At 34.6% G+C, this 20183-nt stretch overlaps 1 protein-coding gene across 6 annotated transcripts in view; it reads right to left on the bottom strand.

The window, feature by feature from the left end:
* Window positions 1-1427: 1427 nt before the first annotated feature.
* Nt5b (5' nucleotidase B) overlaps window positions 1428-20183 on the bottom strand; it is a 186625-nt gene continuing 167869 nt past the window's right edge. For all 6 annotated transcript variants that reach the window (XM_069821770.1, XM_069821769.1, XM_069821771.1 and 3 more), the window contains 8 exons: window positions 19805-19951; window positions 17305-17398; window positions 14612-14794; window positions 10690-10864; window positions 8239-8461; window positions 7832-8069; window positions 5222-5350; window positions 1428-2485 (listed from right to left, as the gene is read on the bottom strand). In XM_069821770.1, coding sequence (XP_069677871.1) covers window positions 2354-2485; window positions 5222-5350; window positions 7832-8069; window positions 8239-8461; window positions 10690-10864; window positions 14612-14794; window positions 17305-17398; window positions 19805-19951 — 1321 coding nt within the window. In that variant the 3' untranslated portion in view covers window positions 1428-2353. The remainder of the gene's footprint in view (window positions 2486-5221; window positions 5351-7831; window positions 8070-8238; window positions 8462-10689; window positions 10865-14611; window positions 14795-17304; window positions 17399-19804; window positions 19952-20183) is intronic.

Genomic DNA, 20183 nt, shown 5'->3' on the forward strand with positions numbered 1-20183 from the left:
TGGATGCATATTCCCTATGTATTGAGCTTCGTGACTGTATATACTAGACTGTGGTAATATCCTGAAACAAAGATACGACACTTACCTGCATTACTTCAGACATTCTCCTATTGCACAAGGGATGACTGATTCCACCTATTTAGAGGAAAATTATAGAGGATAGGTGGGCTATGAATAAAGGATCCTTTACCAAAAATAACGAGCAACAACTTTTTAATCTTGCAGTCGTATAAAGTAGATACCTCCAAAATATTTTACAGAACACAGAATTATCTTTGGTTACAGGTTTTAGTTTGAACCTATTTTATATATAAAACCAAGTCTATGACAAATGTTTCAGCTATGACTATTAATTACAAATTTTTAAACTACATACTTGACAATGTTACAATACTCAAACTCACCAAACATTCTCATTTGCTACTGCCGATACCATACGTGAAACTATATACCCCAATATTTAGGCCCTACTAATGGACCCCAAAAGGATGGGACATACAAGGGCTGTATGAGACAAATGGGGAAATCTTGAAAGATCTGCAAACACCGGAATGATAAGTCTCATGGATGTGAACTTCAGACAACACTTATGTTCATGTGTACTATAAATGAAGTGATACTTCAAGAGTAACATACCTTATAAACTTTTACGAATACTGAATAGTACAGGCAAAGGATTTAGGCATACAATGGACCTTCAACTATCGTAATTTTCAACTAATCGTTGTTTATTTAGTACCATTAAATTCGATTATCTGAATTCTACTAATCTTAATTTTTTTCTGGATCATTACAAGTACACGTCTCCTCAATAACTAACATTCGCACAATCTCGAGCATCCAGTCATGTGCCCGAGCATTTTGTTCTGTAGGTCCACTACAGACATCCAAAGCATGTTGGCTATTAGTTTCAATGCCAAAGAGAAAACAAATGCAGGATCCATTGAAACACGCACTCTGGTATATTGAATTTTACTGCATTTATTAAGCTTTCCTGTTCGCAATAGATCTAGGTCATAAGCTGGGTTGTAGTACCCCCTCCCGAAATTCAATGCAAAATGCTTTTCTGATAACGTCCTATTAGAAATGTAAGAAAATTAATAATCTGTAATAAAATTATCACAATGTGATTAGCTGATCACCGATTATATTACGATATATTTCTTGTAATTCGTAATCTTGTTCAAAATTTCATATAGCTTTATAATGTGTGGCTAAATATTATTTTCAGAACGAGTTGTTGCAGTTTCTGGATTTAATGAATGACGATAATCTTAGCTCCATTGTATATTGAGAAGTCTTCGAAATTCCATCCGTAACATCATCATAGTTTTATTATATAGTTTCAGTAACGAAGAAATTCTTATAATAGTTGAAGTAATTTTAAATTTGCTTCGATATAAGGATGGGTAGAATAAAATACATGATTTCGGTATATCCACAATTCTTTATTCTCTTCAAATATATGCTCCATATTAGCGTAATTTAAGATTGCAAGATTACTGTTTTCTTCGAGTTCACAATATCGGTTATTCTGTTCTATGATACAAGGTAATGAATATCGATAAAGACTATGTCGATAAGGAGTATATTAAATACTGGCACACTACTAATTTTTATAGGTAACAAACAGGGAAATATCTACAAAACTGTGATAAAATGTTACCCGCATAAATACGAAATGCTTAACACAGTGTTCTTAGAACAAGTAAAAAACACATATTGTAATAAAACACTACTATAACATGCCTTTACAACTATACAATCAACATTGTACACAAGATATATACATAACTGGCCTTTTAAACACATTTTAGTACGAAAATCCTACATTCATTAGTTCTAATTATTAGTTAACTATGACCAGAACACAGTTTAGTAATACAAATGGTTACATTTTGTGCTTTCTTCCAACTTGTGCCCAACAACTTCCGACAAACGTTCAATTGAGCTCAGACTACACTATGCAATATACGAGATATTGCATATATTGGAATTGATGCTTTGGTCGCATTAAATAAACTTGTGTGAAGATTATATTACTCAAGTTTGTTAAAAAGTATTATGAGCTAAGACTATTATAATCAGATAACATTAAATTTATATGAGAACTAGAGTAAGAGTAAGCCCACAAGCTTTGTCATCACATGAAACTATGGACAGTTAGAAGGATAAATAGCACCATTATTTTCAGAGCCAGTCATCCACAACACTACCGTACCTATCACTCGATTTCTGCCTCATTCTGTGCTTATAGCAATTATGTAATGAATGGAAAGGTCAGATTCTATCCAACATGAAGCCCAGTGCTTCTCAAATGAATCTGTTACCTCCTACCCCGCGTCGTACGTATTCATCCAGCCTTCTCCTCTGAAGATTTGCTGTCACTCTCTTCATCAGAGTAATCCTCATCGTGGTTATGAGTGACACACCTGGGAGTTTCAGGCCGAGTGTGTGGTATTTGGCTATGAGATCTTTCCAACAGCTGAAAACCAAAATGAAATTTGCAATTCAACAATGTTATTCCATATTCAATTTTACACTGAACTACAAGTGTTTCAGGGTTGGTTGGACTCTGATTCACATCTTCAGTCCTCTTGCTTCCCAGTACAGTGCTAAAAGACACGTAAAATACATCATAGTAATATGAGGGGGGAAGGGGGGGAAAGAGTCCCTGAAAATTAACTTACTTACTTACTTACTGGCTTTTAAGGAACCCGCCCTCACATAAGCCCGCCATTGGTCCCTATCCTGAGCAAGATTAATCCAGTCTCTATCATCATATACCACCTCCCTCAATCCACTTTAATATTATCTTCCCATCTACGTCTCGGCCTCCCTAAAGGTCTTTTTCCCTCCAGCCTCCCAACTAACACTCTATATGCGTTTCTGGATTCGCCCATACGTGCTAAATGCCCTGCCCATCTCAAACGTCTGGATTTAATGTTCCTAATTATATCAGGTGAAGAATACAATGCGTGCAGTTCTGTGTTGTGTAACTTTCTCTCCATTCTCCTGTAACTTCATCCCACTTAGCCCCAAATATTTTCCTAAGAACCTTATTCTCAAACACCCTTAATCTCTGTTCCTCTCTCAAAGTGAGAGTCCAAGTTTCACAACCATACAGAACAACCGGTAATATAACTGTTTTATAAATTCTAACTTTCAGATTTTTCGACAGCAGACTGGATGATAAAAGTTTCTCAACCGAATAATAACAGGCATTTCCCATATTTATTCTGTGTTTAATTTCCTCCCGAGTATCATTTATATTTGTTACTGTTGCTCCCAGATATTTGAACTTCTCCACTCTTGAAAAGATAAATTTCCAATTTTTATATTTCCATTTCGTACAATATTCTCGTCACGAGACATAATCATATACTTAGTCTTTTCGGGATTTACTTCCAAACCTATCTCTTTACTTGCTTCCAGTAAAATTCCCGTGTTTTCCCTAATCGTTTGTGGATTTTCTCCTAACATATTCACGTCATAGTCCCCTGAAAATTAAACAAGCATAAATTGACATACTATCTCAATGGATACAGATTGTCGTGACTCTACTATGGGTATGTCTGCAGTACAGGTATACAGAGGTGAAATGGGAACACAAACAAGATGACCAAACTTGACGAGGCATTGATGGAAAGCATTGTTGACTGAAAATTCATTTATGGAATATGTACGCTTATAATTTCCCAAAAATGTCGTTGTTGTCTTCTAATGTCAGGTGTTTGACAATAAAGTCATTTGACCTCTTGTACTCCAAAATTTTTCAAAGATATTGTCATGGTCTGCCACTGAAGCACAGATTTTGAGGTGTTCCAAATCCATTTCTTGATTTGAATTGCACAATGGCAGTTAGAGGACTGATATATTCCAATTCTATGCAGGTGCTTGGCCAAACAGTCATGGCCTGTTGCCAATCTAAATGCAGCTACAGACGATTTGCGTGGTAAATCGGGAATTAGCTGTGAATTTTGGTGCAGAGAATTCCATTTTTTCCCTTGAGATTGTGTTATCAAATTTTGTTTAAAATGGGCAAGTTGTAGCAGATTTAAGTGAACACCATATTTTAACGTTTTGGTGGCTACTTCATTCACACACAACCCCCAGAATGTCTGGAGGACCACCCCTACTGTCTACTAGACCTAGTTGGGTGATCTTGTTCATCACCAGCTTTCCCTCCTTAAGCACTGGAGGACGATTTAGTGCCATAGCAGGTCAGCACTAGGAGCAGAAAAGTAGAAAGGGAAGGAAGAAAAGTGAAATGAACCCCTAGGCCTCGAATGCTCTAATACCATCGGAGTCGAAAAAAGTAAGAGTTCAGTCAAAGGACTGGATAGGAAAGGGTAAAGAGGGGATTAGGTATTAAATAGAGAAAAATTATACATAATTCAGTCATTAACTCATCAAGCTGACCAGTGCTAATTGATGAGTAGCCCCACTCTTTAGTTCAGCTTGTAAATTATGTTTACTAACAGTTGCACCACGGGAAGGTAGGGATGGGACATTGGGTATTTGTCCAGGTTGGTTCCTTAAAGCCTTCAATGGGAAGATTAATGACTCTCCCCCCTGTATTCGACAAATACCCTTTCTAAGTAGGAGGTTTTCATTACTCAACATTTAAAGCTGAAATAATCTAGTCAATATAAATAAAGTTCTCTTTGAGTCTTCATCTTATGTGGCAAATGCCAACTAATTTAGCGGTTTTAATGTGTTTTGGACTATGTGTTACGTACCATAACGTGTCTTATATTAGTTTTAGTGTTGCTGGCAGAACACGGACACCAAAGACAAGTGTTTCATAAAGAGCTAAGGATTTTATTTGTAACTTCCATGAACAAGCACGAACTTGATCTATGTTGGAACAAAAACGAGCAAGGACTTAATTTATGTAAGGGACTTGATATAATGTTCCATAAACAGGCAAAGGGAGTTGATTACGTACACAGCTATTTCAAGCAGGAAGCAAAAACCAGCCGACCTCCGTGTGATGTTACAAAAACTCAGGAATGCACTGCTCAAGCTTGCATTGAGATAAATCTGAACTGTTACAATCTAACAATGTTGCCAAGTCAGATACAACCAAGTCAGATACAATCTAACAATGTCGCCAAGTCTATTTCCAGCTTTGTCCTTCATACTCAATGAATCAACTGTCTGTCATTCGTGGCAACTAACATAGCAATATCACAGGAGTAACAATATTTTCACTTACCTTGTGATTATTAGCATTATTTTCGGATGAATCTTCATCATCAATTACTGAGAATGTTCTTGAACGTGAAATCATAGGACTTTCCATAACAAATCTCTGCTCATGAGCCACTGTTGATTCATGAGGCATCTGTAAATTTGAAATAAATAAACTTTAATATATATAATATGTTATCTAAAGCATGTAAAAATGGAACTGCTAAATCTATTAAAAGTAAGTTCATGGATACAACCTAAATTGTTAATATAACGCAAAAAATAGACCAAAAATTAAGTTTTCAAGCCTTAATTAAAAATCATTTTCATGACTACGCACATTCATAAAATTACTGCTATGGTTCTACTGAAAAAATAAGACATTATTCACAAAGGTTCCCTACATGACGAGAAAGTTAGTGTACGATGTGTCATGATCAGGGAAAGTATTTATTGCCAGACAAATTCAGAAACTAAGTAAACTAAAAAAACTCCAAAAGGAAATAACATTTCAATGGATACCTAGTCATTGTGGTATACCTGGAAACGAGAAAGTCGATAATATTGCAAAACAGGCAACATATTTGCAACCAACACCTCTTCAAGCTCTTCAAGTGATATCTCTATCCAATGCTTTTGCTTCAGTAAAGTCTCATTTTATAACCCTATGGATCAACAATTGGCTCTCTTCTGACAAAGGAAAAATTTGACAGTCTGTACAAAAGAAACCAAATGACCTGGAAATGTACAAAAACTTGCCCAGACATGTTCAAACATTTTTAACAAGAGCCAGAACAGGTCACATTGTCACACAATTGTACCTACACCGATTTCACATTTCTGATAATCCTACTTGTCTGTGGTGTAATAATCACGATGAAGATCTGGAACACATTCTTCTATACTGTCCATCCATAAACCACAAAAGAAGTAAATTAAAATCATCAGTACCAGTTGCAGAAGACACATCTCTGCAGTATATATTGACTACACCCCAACTCTGGCTACTAGCAACAGGCATCTATAATGAACACGATCAAAATACCCCTCATTTCTCGTGAAAAACAACAACTGAATAGACTACAGTGGATTATAGTGGACTTTATGTTGTCATCAAACAGCTGGATACATGAAGAAGATTGACTGATATCCTTATTCTGGAAAGGGGAGGGGGGTATTCAATTAATGCTGATAGATATGTGAATTTGATTTTACGCATCTTTTTTTAAAGAGTTTGCTGAGATGGAACGAAATTACGCATCCTTTCAGCAGGATTCTACCACCGCTCATACAGAGAATGTTTCCATCAAACTAATTAATCAAGTGTTAATCTATGGTTTCCTGACCTGAATCCTTACGTTTTATGTCTTTGGGGTTCACAGAAAGGTAAAAAGTGTACAGGATAAACTCAAGCATCTTAGTAGAGATGGGATAAACTGTTCTTTTTAAGAAACAGTTTCGACTGTAACAGTTTCATGAACGAAACTGTTCCAAAATAACAGTTTCAAAGAAACAGTTTCATAAGAATATGTTTACAACATCAGTGCCAACTGTTCCAAGTGTTCCAACTGTTTCAACCTGTCATCTGCTTCGGGAACATGTTTCAAGGCCCTTGAATCGTCTTTAAATCACCTGTTCAGTGTATTATGACAACGAAAGATAGTTGTCGTAGGTACAGTAAATAACTACAATTCAAAATGAATCGATTTTAGTGAAAAATAATGCATATAACCCTAGGAGAGTTTAATAACGATGACATTAGCCGATGATATTTTTCGCGATATATTAACAATTAACACTATGTCAGGGCACCATGAACATATTCTCCATCAATGGACAGCTAATAATTAGGAGATTTATTAGGGAATTTCATTCGAATAATTAAATTGCGCGATCCCACATAGGCTACTGTTGCACGAAGGCCGTATGGAACATGGATATTATATCTACTTTCGATTGGAGGTCAATGATAGCACTACATGTGGCCTTTGCAGACAACAAAGAAGAGGAAAACTGTTTATAGAAATTGAATTGTTTATCTGTTGGAACCATGTGGAACATTGAAGTTATCACTGGAGCAGTGTAACACTCTTTGGAACAGGTTATATCACGAAACTGTTTCATAACGAAACAGTTTCAATTGTGAAACAGTTTCAAATAAACTGTTCCAGCTCTTTTTAATCATCTCTACATCTTAGATCTCAAGCATAATATCCATCAGATGACTGCCTGTATTTCTCCACAGGAACTTAAGCAGGTAATGAAAAACATATAAAGCAAGCATAAAAAATGTACAGAAAAGAATAGCGGGCAGTTTCAGCATGTCCTTAGTTAAACTGAGTGAGTACGGTACATAAAATATTACAAGGACTAAGCATTCCATTACTATGCATATAGAAGCTTCAGCTCAGGCAGAACACGTTAGACTGAGTCTAGATGTTTAAGAGTTCAGGGCAGAAGAAGATATCAGATGATAGACGACATGGATCATATGAGGAGACTAAAAGGAAGGCAGAAAATAGGAAAGACTGGAGAATGCTGGGTTTGCAGTGAAAGACTTGTCCTTGGACAGAACACCATGAATGAATGAATTGGACTGTAACAGTGATTTTAATGCATAAAGGAGACAACTTACCAGCATGGCAGGAGCTCGGAACATGTAACTGAATGGATAGTAGATGAGATTAAGGAAAGTTGCTGCATACAAATCAGCATATCGCACAACTTGGGATGAGAAGAACGTCTGGCGAGATCCACTTCGGAACAAACTTCCCATCATTCCATATGAAAGATCCATTTTGTGTGTCACGTCTCTTATTGCAGTTCTCAGTTTAGAGATGTCGGGTTTCTCCTTTGTGCTGCTATCTAAATTTCTGTAAGAAACATAATACACACCTTATTACAAACAAAAAAAACTTTACTTTCAATAACACACCTATCCAAACTGACTTCTCAGAAAGAATGTTATTCCTATACACCAGTCACGACAAGGTAATCTACTACAATAATTCAAATTTAAAGATTAATCACAAAGACACTCACTTGTACATCTCTCCCAACATGATGTCAAGACTCTGCAGTTCAGCAAACAGTTGACATTTGTCAGTCCACACATGAAGTTCTTGTACAAGTTCTGGTACTATCAAAAATGTGCGCCATCCCCTTATCTTCTTCGACTTTAGTATGTCGCCGAAGATATGGTCACCAATATACAATACGTCTTTCCCTTTTGCACCAATCAGCTCAGTGAAAACGTCACATGAACCTGTAATAAAATTAAAATTAATGTTTAGTTATTAATTTCATCCACATATGTAAATTTGATTAAGGTACTCATCTACCCCAAATTTTTAATTTTCCTTAAAAATTTTATTCTTTTATATTTATCTCATCTGAAATCTTCAACTTCTAGTTTTCAAAAATATGTCAGTTCCATGATGTTTGTTAATTAATTAGCTGAGTTTTTATTGACCGAAAGCACCCTTTCTTTAAACCAGAAGTGCAGTTCTGCAAGTGTCAAGTATAGCTATATTTTTGTGTAATAACAATTCGAATTTGGTGGTAGAGTTTGACTGTATTATTCTTCATACAGTCAGGAAGCTGTGTGTTTGGTTTACAATTTTTCATACCCTCAGGATGTAATGATTTTTCTACATGTTCAGTTTTACAGCATTTTATAGCACTAATGTTAGCACAAAATGCACTTAGGCTTGAGATTGCACAAAAATGAAGCTGATTAACATAGCTAAGTGCCAAACTACAAACAGTGTCCTACTGCTTAAGAAAGTTAATTTAAAACTCCAAGATTTAAAGTTTTTATTTTTATGTTTGAAATTTTCAAAAAATAAAACGGCATTTTTCCTTAATGGGATAAGATAGGGGAAAACTGTTTTCACAGCTTATTCTGTGTTCTTTTAGGAGTAAGACAGTGAAAGCAATTTTGCTATAACATAAAAACTATGGGCCAAGGACTAAAACAAATTTCAGTTTTTGCTTTAAAAAAATTGTCCTCTTGCCCTCCCAGAAATATTTGAGGGTTTATTTTGTGTGAAAATCCTTAATTATATGTGAAGAAATCAGGGGGAAAAAGTTTTAAAATTAGGATAAAACCTGCAAATTTTCCTCCCAAGGGTGGATAAGTATCGGTACTGTAAGAACAACAGGATGTAATTATGGGAAGGGAATGAGGGGAATTACTCTCTCACTGCAGAGAACATCCCCGTCTCTGTTCATACATTGCTTACCATATAATGGGACAATAATAAAATTAATAACAATAATCACTTCCAATGCATTTTTTAAAGGTATTAATACATTACTATGTATACTTTTAGTTATCACAATAATTTTCCAATTTATTTAGTTAATATAGTCTTTAAAGCAAACTAGACGAATCAATCAATCTTCTTAATGTATCTAGCTGTTTGATGACAACATAAAGTTCACTATAGTCCACTGTAGTCTATTCAGTTGTTGCTTTTCACGAGAAATGAGGGGTATTTTGATCGGTGTTCATTATAGATGCCTGTTGCTAGTAGCCAGAGTTGGGGTGTAGTCAATATATACTGCAAGGCTGTGTCTTTTGCATCTGGTACTGATGATTTTAATTTACTTCTTTTGTGGTTTTGTGGATGGACAGTATAGAATAATGTGTTCCAGATCTTCATCATGATTACTGAACCACAGACAAGTAGGATTATCAGAAATGTGAAATCGATGTAGGTACAATTGTGTAACAATGTGACCTGTTCTGGCTCTTGTTAAAAATGTTTGAACATGTCTGGGAAAGTTTTTGTAAATTTCCTTGTCATTTGGTTTTTTTTGTACAGGCTGTAAAATTTTTCCTTTGTCAGAAGAGGGCCAATTATTGATCCACAGGTTTATAGACCATACTTATAAGAAAGAAAAGTAATAAAGGTAAAGGTGGCAGTAGAACAAATTCGAAATGAGGCAGTAGAACAATTGGACTGCCTTGCAGCACACTTGCACAGAATTGTAATTTAAGAATAAGAAGAGAATAGTGTGTTTAATGTAAACAACAAGGATCAAGAATGGACGACCACCACCACTGTTGCAATGTAAAAAAAAAAAAAATAATAATAATAATCAAATGGATTGAATTCACCCAAGTGTTCGAGCCATTGGAAACCAACTAAACGTCCGATATTCCCTCTCCCCCACAGTAAATTATTCATTAGACAGTAGCCCTACATGTCAAATGTAGATTTAAAATTTGGAACATAATTTAAGTAGCATTCTTTCTTCATAACCGCTTACTGAATTCCTCCACAAGCTACATTAGTGTGCATGAAGAAATGATCTACTGTACTTTAATTTAAACTCTTTATTTACTAATAACATTAACTTACGCAGAAATCTACGATTAAAATATTTACACTAGTGCAATTACGTAATTTATTTGATAAGTTTTAGGCTAAAGGAATCTGCAATTATATGCAAAGTGAATTGTGTAATTGAAATCAGTCCACTAACCTCCAGAATAAACCTGTCCCTTCTGCAGTGGACCCATATGGGTTCCGATTTTGAGAGCTCCAGTGCTTGTATCCACTTGACGGAGAATAGTGCCCTCACCAAAGAACAGTGGCTTTCGAGCATCCACAACGATTGTGTCAAAGTATGTTTTCCAATCACGGTGAGGCTCGTCAGACTGCAAGTAGAGAATTTCTTTGAAAATTATTCCATTTTACACAAGAAATTCACACAAATACAATCTAGGTAGTATCTAACCCCACACCCTTAGCTTATTAATGCATTCTTGGGTAAAAAAATTAATTGATCCGTAATATGAATATCAGTGTATTAACTTTATTACTGCTATTATTTAAATTATAACTATGCAGTATTATCAAGTCAACTATCCACTACAATTTTCAGTGAATGGTGCATACTTTCTCATATACGATTTGGATTTTGAAATGAACATAATGACTACTTCGAGAATTTTCTAAAATGAAGCTTTGAATATGTATACGTAATAAAATGAACTACATACCTCACATCCTCTATACTGTGCCTGTACGATATGTTTTCGTAAGAAGTGCACCAAGATTTTATAAATATTCTCAAGTTTCTGCCTCTCGAAGTGAAATCTGTTTCTCCAACGAGTATAATGGCAAAACATAACTGCAGAGTATATTAATCACATGGAAGTATTTAAAACCAATTTGAAGTGTGGACATGACGTCTGGGCCAAGTAAGTGAAAGATAAACGTATGCAAAGTATATGGATTAGGAAAATTCTTAGAAAGATAAAGTAAAGAAACCACATGTATAAAAAATACAAGAAAATGGCAAACTGAACAATTATACAGTACAGAAGCCCTTACTTGTAACCAGCCTATCAATCTCAGTCAGTTGCTTTGTTATATTTGTCTACAATGACTCAAAAGTGTTTAGTTTTAAAGGAAACTTCTTGGACATCCAGTGTCACGAAAAGCGCAAATTCAAGATCTGGAATAACTGGAGAATGCATGTGGTAGAGCAGTGCCAACTATGCTCGGTACTAATGATGGACCATTTAAAATGAAAGAGAAGTGATATTTTGCTAGTAAAATTCGTGACTATATTCTCTAAGAATTGACTGTAGTAGTCAAGTGAAAGATTTAGAGTATAATAACACAAGAAGAAAATAGTTTTGAAAGATATTATGTTGTCAGAGCGAAATGAAGAAGGAATATGAGATTTTGGAAATATCGTTGAAATCGACAAAGGTGAATTTGAAGGCAATCTTCGCCAAATTGGTGAATAATTTATGATCACTTTGACATTGCATTTTTGGTCCAGGGAAAATAACTCGTATTTTATGAAAATACTCGCAGTGGGTATTTTTGGTCCAGGGGAAATAACTAGTCTTTTACGAAAATACTGGCAGCAGACATAAACCACATTAAAGTAAAATCCCTCGTATCTGGCAATTAAGGGTCAAAGTCAGTGTCAGTTAATTGAAAAATGCTCTTATAGGTTATTTAAAAACACATTGGTACATTTGTGCAGAATTACCACCATCTTGTAACTGCTCTTTCTAAACTACCTATAACGTTAAATGGGTATCTTGGAAGCTTTAGGGACTGAGACCGTGAATTAGCTGTTCTGCATTTGTCGAGCAGGCAATAAAGTATGTATTACATGATAGTGGTTTGTGTAGGCCTACACAGAAGCAGACGTTTTGTGATGTCACATTCAGTACGTATACTGCATATCTGTATAACAGGTACCACAAATATATAGAAAGAACACAGATTCTTGTCAGCTTTAAAAATGGCAGTTGTGCACAGATCGATAATACTGCTATCTAGTGGCAATAGCTTCAGGCGCCTCATTAAAAATGTAGGCCATTACTTCCATTTGTGACTTATTGACTCGTCCTCGTATTTTTCAGTTTACTTTTTCATATTTAAAAGTGCCGTAGTTTTGGAATTGCAGGTTATTTGGGTGCCAGATACAAGGGATTCCAATGAATAAGAACCACAGATAATGTTCCGCAATGTTGGCGACATTGTGTACTTGATTGTCACTGGCATGATTCAACAGCTCCCCTTCAATTCTCCAGTTTAATCCGAGATTTTATTAAGAAGAAGCTATGAATAGAATCACCATGTTATGTCAACAGTAAAAGATTACTGTGGGCCGGCTACAAATGAGGAATTCTTTATCAGAAGCGACTGATTTAGTGACATAGAGCAGACGATTGGAATAGGGGGATTATTGGTAAGAATGAATTGAACGAGACATGTGAATAGAGTACCTGAAAAGAAACCAGTAAGAAAAGATTACGTAACAGATAGAAGACACAGAAGACGACTGTAAGCAAATGAAGACCAGAAGATGGAGGCAAGAAGCTTATGGAAAGAAAATGAATTGGCAATAAAGAAGGTTAAGGCTTTTAATGACATTGTATCAACTGCGCAGTGGAATTAGTGACAGCAAGATGGTACATGGCGAGATGAGTCTGAGGATTCATAGTGGGGTTAAAAAAAATAAGCATAAGAACATTACTTCTTTTGAGATAAATAAATATTTAGTACAGTTACACGAAATTACAAAAAAAAAAAAAAAATGATTCAATATTCAATATTTCTATGCAAGAAGTGATCGAATGTTAGGGACAACACCTATAACATTCCTAGAATTCGTGCAATGATCAAGAATACTTGAGTACTTGAAGGTGGTACGAGGAAGTTCAAATGAATGCAATATACAATTTCAAAATCATTAAATTGAATTCCAGAAATAATTTCATAATGATGTAGTGATTTCTGATACAGTAAAATGTCAGGACAAAGCTAATAATAGCGTGATAAGACTTCTCTTATGCTACCGTATATGAGAAAGTAACGAAATTTAAAAATATGTGTAGGTACATTGTTTTGTTAGTGTGTGTCCTTACACATTTATAAAGAATGTACAGTATTTAAGACTTAAAGCATCAGCTTTTATTCAAACACAAAATGCATAATTATATAAAACGGGAATTTGAAAATGAGCATGAAAGCTATATAAAAAAATTTATGAACAGTCAATGTGACTGGATTAAAAAAATTTTGATCTTTCTCATTTCTGTAATGTATTCGTATAGTACTGAACTAACATTACACCCTCGTTATTTTCAGATTTCATTGCAAAACTAATAGAGAAAGATAATAGCTGAATCATTAGAAGAAAATAAGCTATCAATAAGACTGTTGCATTAGACAATCTGTATTTGTAAGAGGGGGAAAGTATGAGTGTGTGTGTCACAGACACCTGCAGTTAAAGATCTTACACTGATGAACTGAGGGTTTCACTCTGAAAGTGATTAATGAAGATTGTGTGTGTAAAAAGCCATCTGTCACACATTATGTCACAAACTATTACCTCTCAATTACAAGGCTGTTGATGGAGAATTCACGGGTCTCGAGCCCGCCTCTAGCAATACAGTAACTTGTCGTCCCAATGAATGCTGAAAATACCAAGGATCTCAACCATACAAGATGGGACAGCAAACCCTAACTAATAATCAGCTACTTCTCTAAACTAATAAAATATTAATACTGACAATACTTGCATCTAAGCAACATATATTTACATTTGAAACTATAAAAAAGTAAAAGTTGGCAAAACATTGTAACTCTTTTGCTTCAACTGTTAATTGATGTTACAAATTTTGATAAAAGCAAAATAAAACTATCTAAGATTATCATCCACCAATTAAACACTTATTTACTCTTTGTCAGAATGACATGAACATAAATGTTTCAAATATCACAAAAAAAGCAAAGGTGGATATCTCTTCTACATATAATATATCTACATACATTAGGATTGTAAAGTAACATGCTATCTCTCTCTTTTAGTGTTGGTTAAGGTTTATAATTAAATAATCAATTAAACAAAACATACTGCAATACATACTTACTCGGGCACCATGAGGGAAGTCAAACAAATATGTCATAATCTTGTCAGTGAAGCGGTAGTCGCTGTTTGTTAATAGGAATACCTTAGCTCCACTCTCTCTGATCCTAGTCAGGAACATAGGCAACCTTTCATCTTTCTTCACATATTCATCCAAATTTTTTATTGTTTGAGACTTTAAGTCACCCTGCGAAAAAAAAAAAAAAAAATTAATAAATGAAAACGTGCAACACAAGTGACATTAATTTATGTTAATTTATTAAACAATATGTTCTTAAAGCAAGAAACCTGTACTGGTATGAATTGCTCATTTACTAATACTAACCTCAAACATGGATGGGAACATAAAATATAGCACTGAAGCAACATCAAGCATGATAACAGTTTCATATGATTTGAGTAGTTATGGGGCATAGTCTATGTTAATAAATACGAATATACATTTGTAGTTAGCCCTGAGCCTTCATTATAAACAAAAGCTAACGCGGTTACCATGGAAAAGTGTATGTTGTTTGATTAAAAAGTTACTCTATGTTTGGTGATAAAAAGTTTAGCTGATTCTATAATACTGACTTTTTAAAGCAATTATGTCAGATAAAAAAATTCAATTTTCACAAAATTGAATATCGAGCAGTAATAAAATACTTACTTTTGAAAGGTTTGTTCAGCAAAGAAATTTATGCAGATATTGTGTGGTTACATTGTCTTTCATATGCCACCATAAAAACGGTTTGCGAAATTTAAGAGAGAAAGATTGGAATTCAAAGATGAACACCGTGTTGAAAAGCCTATTTCTGTGACCATTCCAGAAAATATTAATGCCAAGCATGACATGATTCTGGAGGATAGAAGAACTGGCCTAAAATATAGTCAAAGACTTGAACATTTTCTGTTAACATATATATCAGTAGATATGTTGGTGTATTACGTAGCAAAATGTAAAACGTTTTAAGTCTTACTTTGAAAAAACATGCTCATCACATTTAAGTGGTACACAAACTTGAAGACAAAGATTGTACAGCAAGGCAAGCTGCGTGTTATGATCTTCTTAAGGCTGCAAACCACAACAATTTAATGAATAACATTTTATTCAGCAAAGAGGCTATGTTTCATATCTGTGGCATAGTTAACAGATGGAACTGTCTCCGCATATAGTCCATATATTTTAATGTTGTCTATCATCTGGTATCGTCTTCTGCTCCGAACTTTCCTCCCATTCAACATTTCTTCCCGTATCTTTCAGTAGACAGTTTCTTCTCAGCCAGTGACCCATCCAATTTCTTTCTCCCTTCCTAATCAGTTTCAGGATTATTCTTTCTTCACCCACTTTTTCTAACACAGCTTCATTTCTTATTCTGTCCGTCTATTTCACACACTCCATTCTTCTCCATATCCAAATTTCTTGGCATTTATCTTCATTTCGTCGTAATGTCCATATTTCTGACCCATAAATAGTCACACTCCGCACAAAGCATGTCACTAGTCTCTTTCTTAGTTCTTTCTCCAGAGGTCTGTAGAAGATGCTGCATTTTCTATTTGCCATTGCCATCCTCCTCTTGACTTCCTGGCTGCAGCTCACGTTACTACTTATAGTACACCACAAGTATTTGAAGCTCCACTTGTTCTATTTCCTCATTTCAAATTCGCACGTTTACCTTCTTTATTTTTCTTCCGATAATCATATGACTCTTTTCTTTTGCAGAAAATACGATTACTGACAATATTTATCTTGACATGTTACAGCACTTTCTGAAGCCACAGTTAATTTACGATGGAATTTCGGCAGGATGCAGCACTTCCTCCCCATTTTGCAATCTCTGTTCGTGACTACCTGAATGAAGTCTTTCCCCGCAGGTGGATACAGAGGGATTTGTAAAGACTGTGTGTGACCAGCTCGCTTTAAATTACACTGTACACTTCATGTTTGTTAATAAAATGTAACTTTTTCCAACACGTTCACTTTACTTCATCAAAATGGATCAAGACTTTATGGACTCCCATGTAGGCTACATCGATTTTTATTTTTTATTTTATCATCAGGCCTTCTCTTCCATAACACCAGAAATGCAATACAACTACAAGAAAAATTATACATCATGATGCAATTAATATAATGTAATAACGTGTGACAGAATGAATATAACATAAAAAAACCAACTGAACATACAAGTAGAAATTGAAAATAATAAAAATTAGTCTAACATAGTAAATAATTAAAAAAAAAAATTAAGTAAATATATACAACAAACACAGACACAAAATAACTGTGACACTCAGCATCATTGTTATTAACCAAGGGACAATAAGGAGTTCTAGTATCGTGGCACAAAGACAAGAGGAAAGGTTAATCTAACAGAAGGAAATTATTGCCAAAATACTAAAGAAAAAGTTTCAGCATAAATCTAGCAACTTCTCAGAAACGGATTTCATGAGGTAAAACATATTTTTCTAGTTTACTTTTAAACTGTGACAGTGTCCGGCAATCCCTGACCTAGGTAACGAATTTCAGAGGCGAGACAATGATACAGTGTAGGAGGATAAGTATAGGAAAGTTCTGTGATGAGGAATAGGAAGGAGAGATTGATGGTTATTTCGTGAAGTAGTGAGGAACTGACATGCGTAATGGATTAATGGCAATCAAAATTCATTAAATATGGTAGAATAGCTTCTAAATCAATAGGCTATAAATTATAATACCTGAATGTGTACCCAATCGACTGCATTACGGACATCTTGAAAGATTGACTTAAAGGACATGAACAGATCTCCACCCTTCACTCCAGTTTTCTCTCTGAAATATGGGAAAAACCAAATTTAATCAATCTCGTATCAGTGTATATACACTTGACACACATTCATTCAATTTTCATAAATTGTAAATACAAGGCAAATTTTTTGCACTGTATTGATCACACAATATATACCTAACTTTGAAACAAGGTAGTGCAGTGCATATTTCAAAGATCTTCCTTTACTATCACAAAACCGCAGATAATCTGACAGTAAAACATAGTGGAAAATGGATTACGTAACGAGAGAATTCTGAAGGAACATTTTTACACTGATCTACCATGGAAGGAACCTCGAACGATATAATAACACAAGTGATAAAAATATTTGTTATGCCTTTCACGCGAAATTATAAATAGTTTATTCCAAAGTGACAATTCTCCATTTCATCTAATGTTAATAAGATAAAAACAAACAAACACATTCTGATGGATATTACAACTTACCTGCATTATTATATTAATGGTAACAACATTCACTTGAACACGGTACGTACTTTAATTTGTTTCATACACAAGGACATACTTATAAAACTTATCTATGAAGTGGAGTGTTTCGCAGAATTCCAAGGCCAATGGTTCTTCACCAATACTGTTTTGTGAATTTAACGATTCTTTTTCAATACAGTACTAGTAACAGAATATGAGAAACCAGTCAGACCGCTAATGAGTTTAGAAACTACAAATTATAAATATCCTTCCCAGAACTTGTTACAAGGCAATTATGATATTGGAGCTAGGGTCCCTTGCAACATCTCTAGATTCAATAAAGTAGTTGGGAGAGCATAATAAACTTCAAATTTTTACTGAGAAATCGAAACAATGTAATATTCTTCCCATCAACCTAATACAGATTTTAAGTCGCCCAAAGATAAGCGCTACATTCATTGTTGTAGTAAGTTCAGAGAACTCCATAATGTAGGTAAGACAATGGTCTTACAAAGGATCCCAAAAATTTTAGCCATTAAAAAGTAAACCAAATGATAGACTGTATAATATATACCTAACAATAATTAAAAAATTAAAAAAAAAAAATCCCGAGTTTATAGAATGAAGGAATCAATGAAAGACATTCCAGAACTTCCACTCAAAAATTCTCAATATAACAAATACATAAAATTCTAATATTAGTTCCTACCAGGCCTGAGTACAGTGGGAATAATTTTTTTTAGTATTCTGCCTTTCAGAATAATAAAATAATTTTGCTTGCTACAGCAACTTTCCGTCTTCCTATTAGACATGACTGTCTGGCAAAACACATAAATGATTGACATTCTTCCTTCTTCAACAGTGTTCAATGAGAAAAGAATGAATTTATGGACATGAAACATCTGGCAGTGAGTAATTTACAGTGAATTTCTTTTTCATAGTCACATAACAGAAACAATTGCAAAGCTTTCAGTATTCGGGTAGTATCATTAACTCCTATAACTTATTTTATTTTCCAGCTAATGTGGTATGATGCTACATCTTTTTGCGGATGCTGATTTATCTTGTTTTATTCCTTGCAACAAATTTTGTGAAAAGTGAAAGAGTAATCACTAAAATCCTTCCTTTGTGCACAGCCTTGGTTCCTACTGTTATGAAAACATCAATTATTGGTGAATAGAAAATTTTATAATTTATCACTCTACTTTCAAATGATCACCTCCTTGGTGTAGAGTTTAGCTTACCTGGATATGAACCAAGAGGTCCCGGGTTCGATTCCCGTCTATACCCGTGACAGTTTCAAGGGTATAGGATCTGGAACAAGGTCCATCCAGTCTTGTGATCGAAAAATTGGGGACCCATAATAGATGGCGAACTCCGGTCAAATAAAAGCCAATGAATAACACCAGTAGGGATTTGCAGCACTGATTATGCAGCGCCCCAATTCCGTCTGGTAGTTACGCAGTTGACTACTAGATGGCAGGTGCTCAGCTGGGCCCAGGCCCGTGGCTGTACTGCCATGGAGCACAATAATTTATTCCAAGCAGAAGAATAAATTTTAGCTCATGTGGCTCGAACATGCATTATGAAGACCAACAAATCAAAACTCGTGTATACAGAAGTGCAAATGTCTTAAACTTGGATAATACTGCATTACATTTAATAAACATTGCAAATTACATTAACAAAATTTTCCCATTATAATAAAAACCAATGTAAGCTGCAACTGGTAATCGAAATATAATGCTGTATTATAAACATCTAGACTTGACAATTTTAAACTTCACATCTAGACTCTACACATAAAAATTACCCAAAAGCAGCTGTTACTTTTCCAAAGTAAAAATCACGCTCTCTATTAATTATGCCCAGTTTTACAAGCCCCCTGGTACATAACACGAACACCACATCTGATCAGTTATTTGAATAAACTACAAATTAAATAAAACATATTTAAAAATTTAATTATTAATACTAACCTTGTATATTGCGGCGAATTTGTAAAAAAGTCTATGAGACAAGCCAAGAGGTAAGTTTCTGGTAGGTTGAACAACGTGTTGAGTACATATACGCGGCACTCATCCAACTGCTGGAATTTGTTTGGGTACAATTCATACACTTGTGAACTGTAAAACAATACAATTACATATAAGAGAATTGAACATTAAAAGACAAGAGTAAATGCATTATACAGGGTCTGGCAGAGGAACAGGTAATTATAAATATTTGGTTATTGACTCAAGAATTTATTTTTTCAACATGACATTGGTGAGATCATAAAATATATAGTCTGTAATTTATTTCCTTTAAATGATTAATTACATGGTTGACAGCCATTTTATATCTGGTGTATGATAC

This window comes from Periplaneta americana, chromosome 3, assembly GCF_040183065.1.
Source record: "Periplaneta americana isolate PAMFEO1 chromosome 3, P.americana_PAMFEO1_priV1, whole genome shotgun sequence".
Lineage (NCBI taxonomy): Eukaryota > Metazoa > Arthropoda > Insecta > Blattodea > Blattidae > Periplaneta > Periplaneta americana.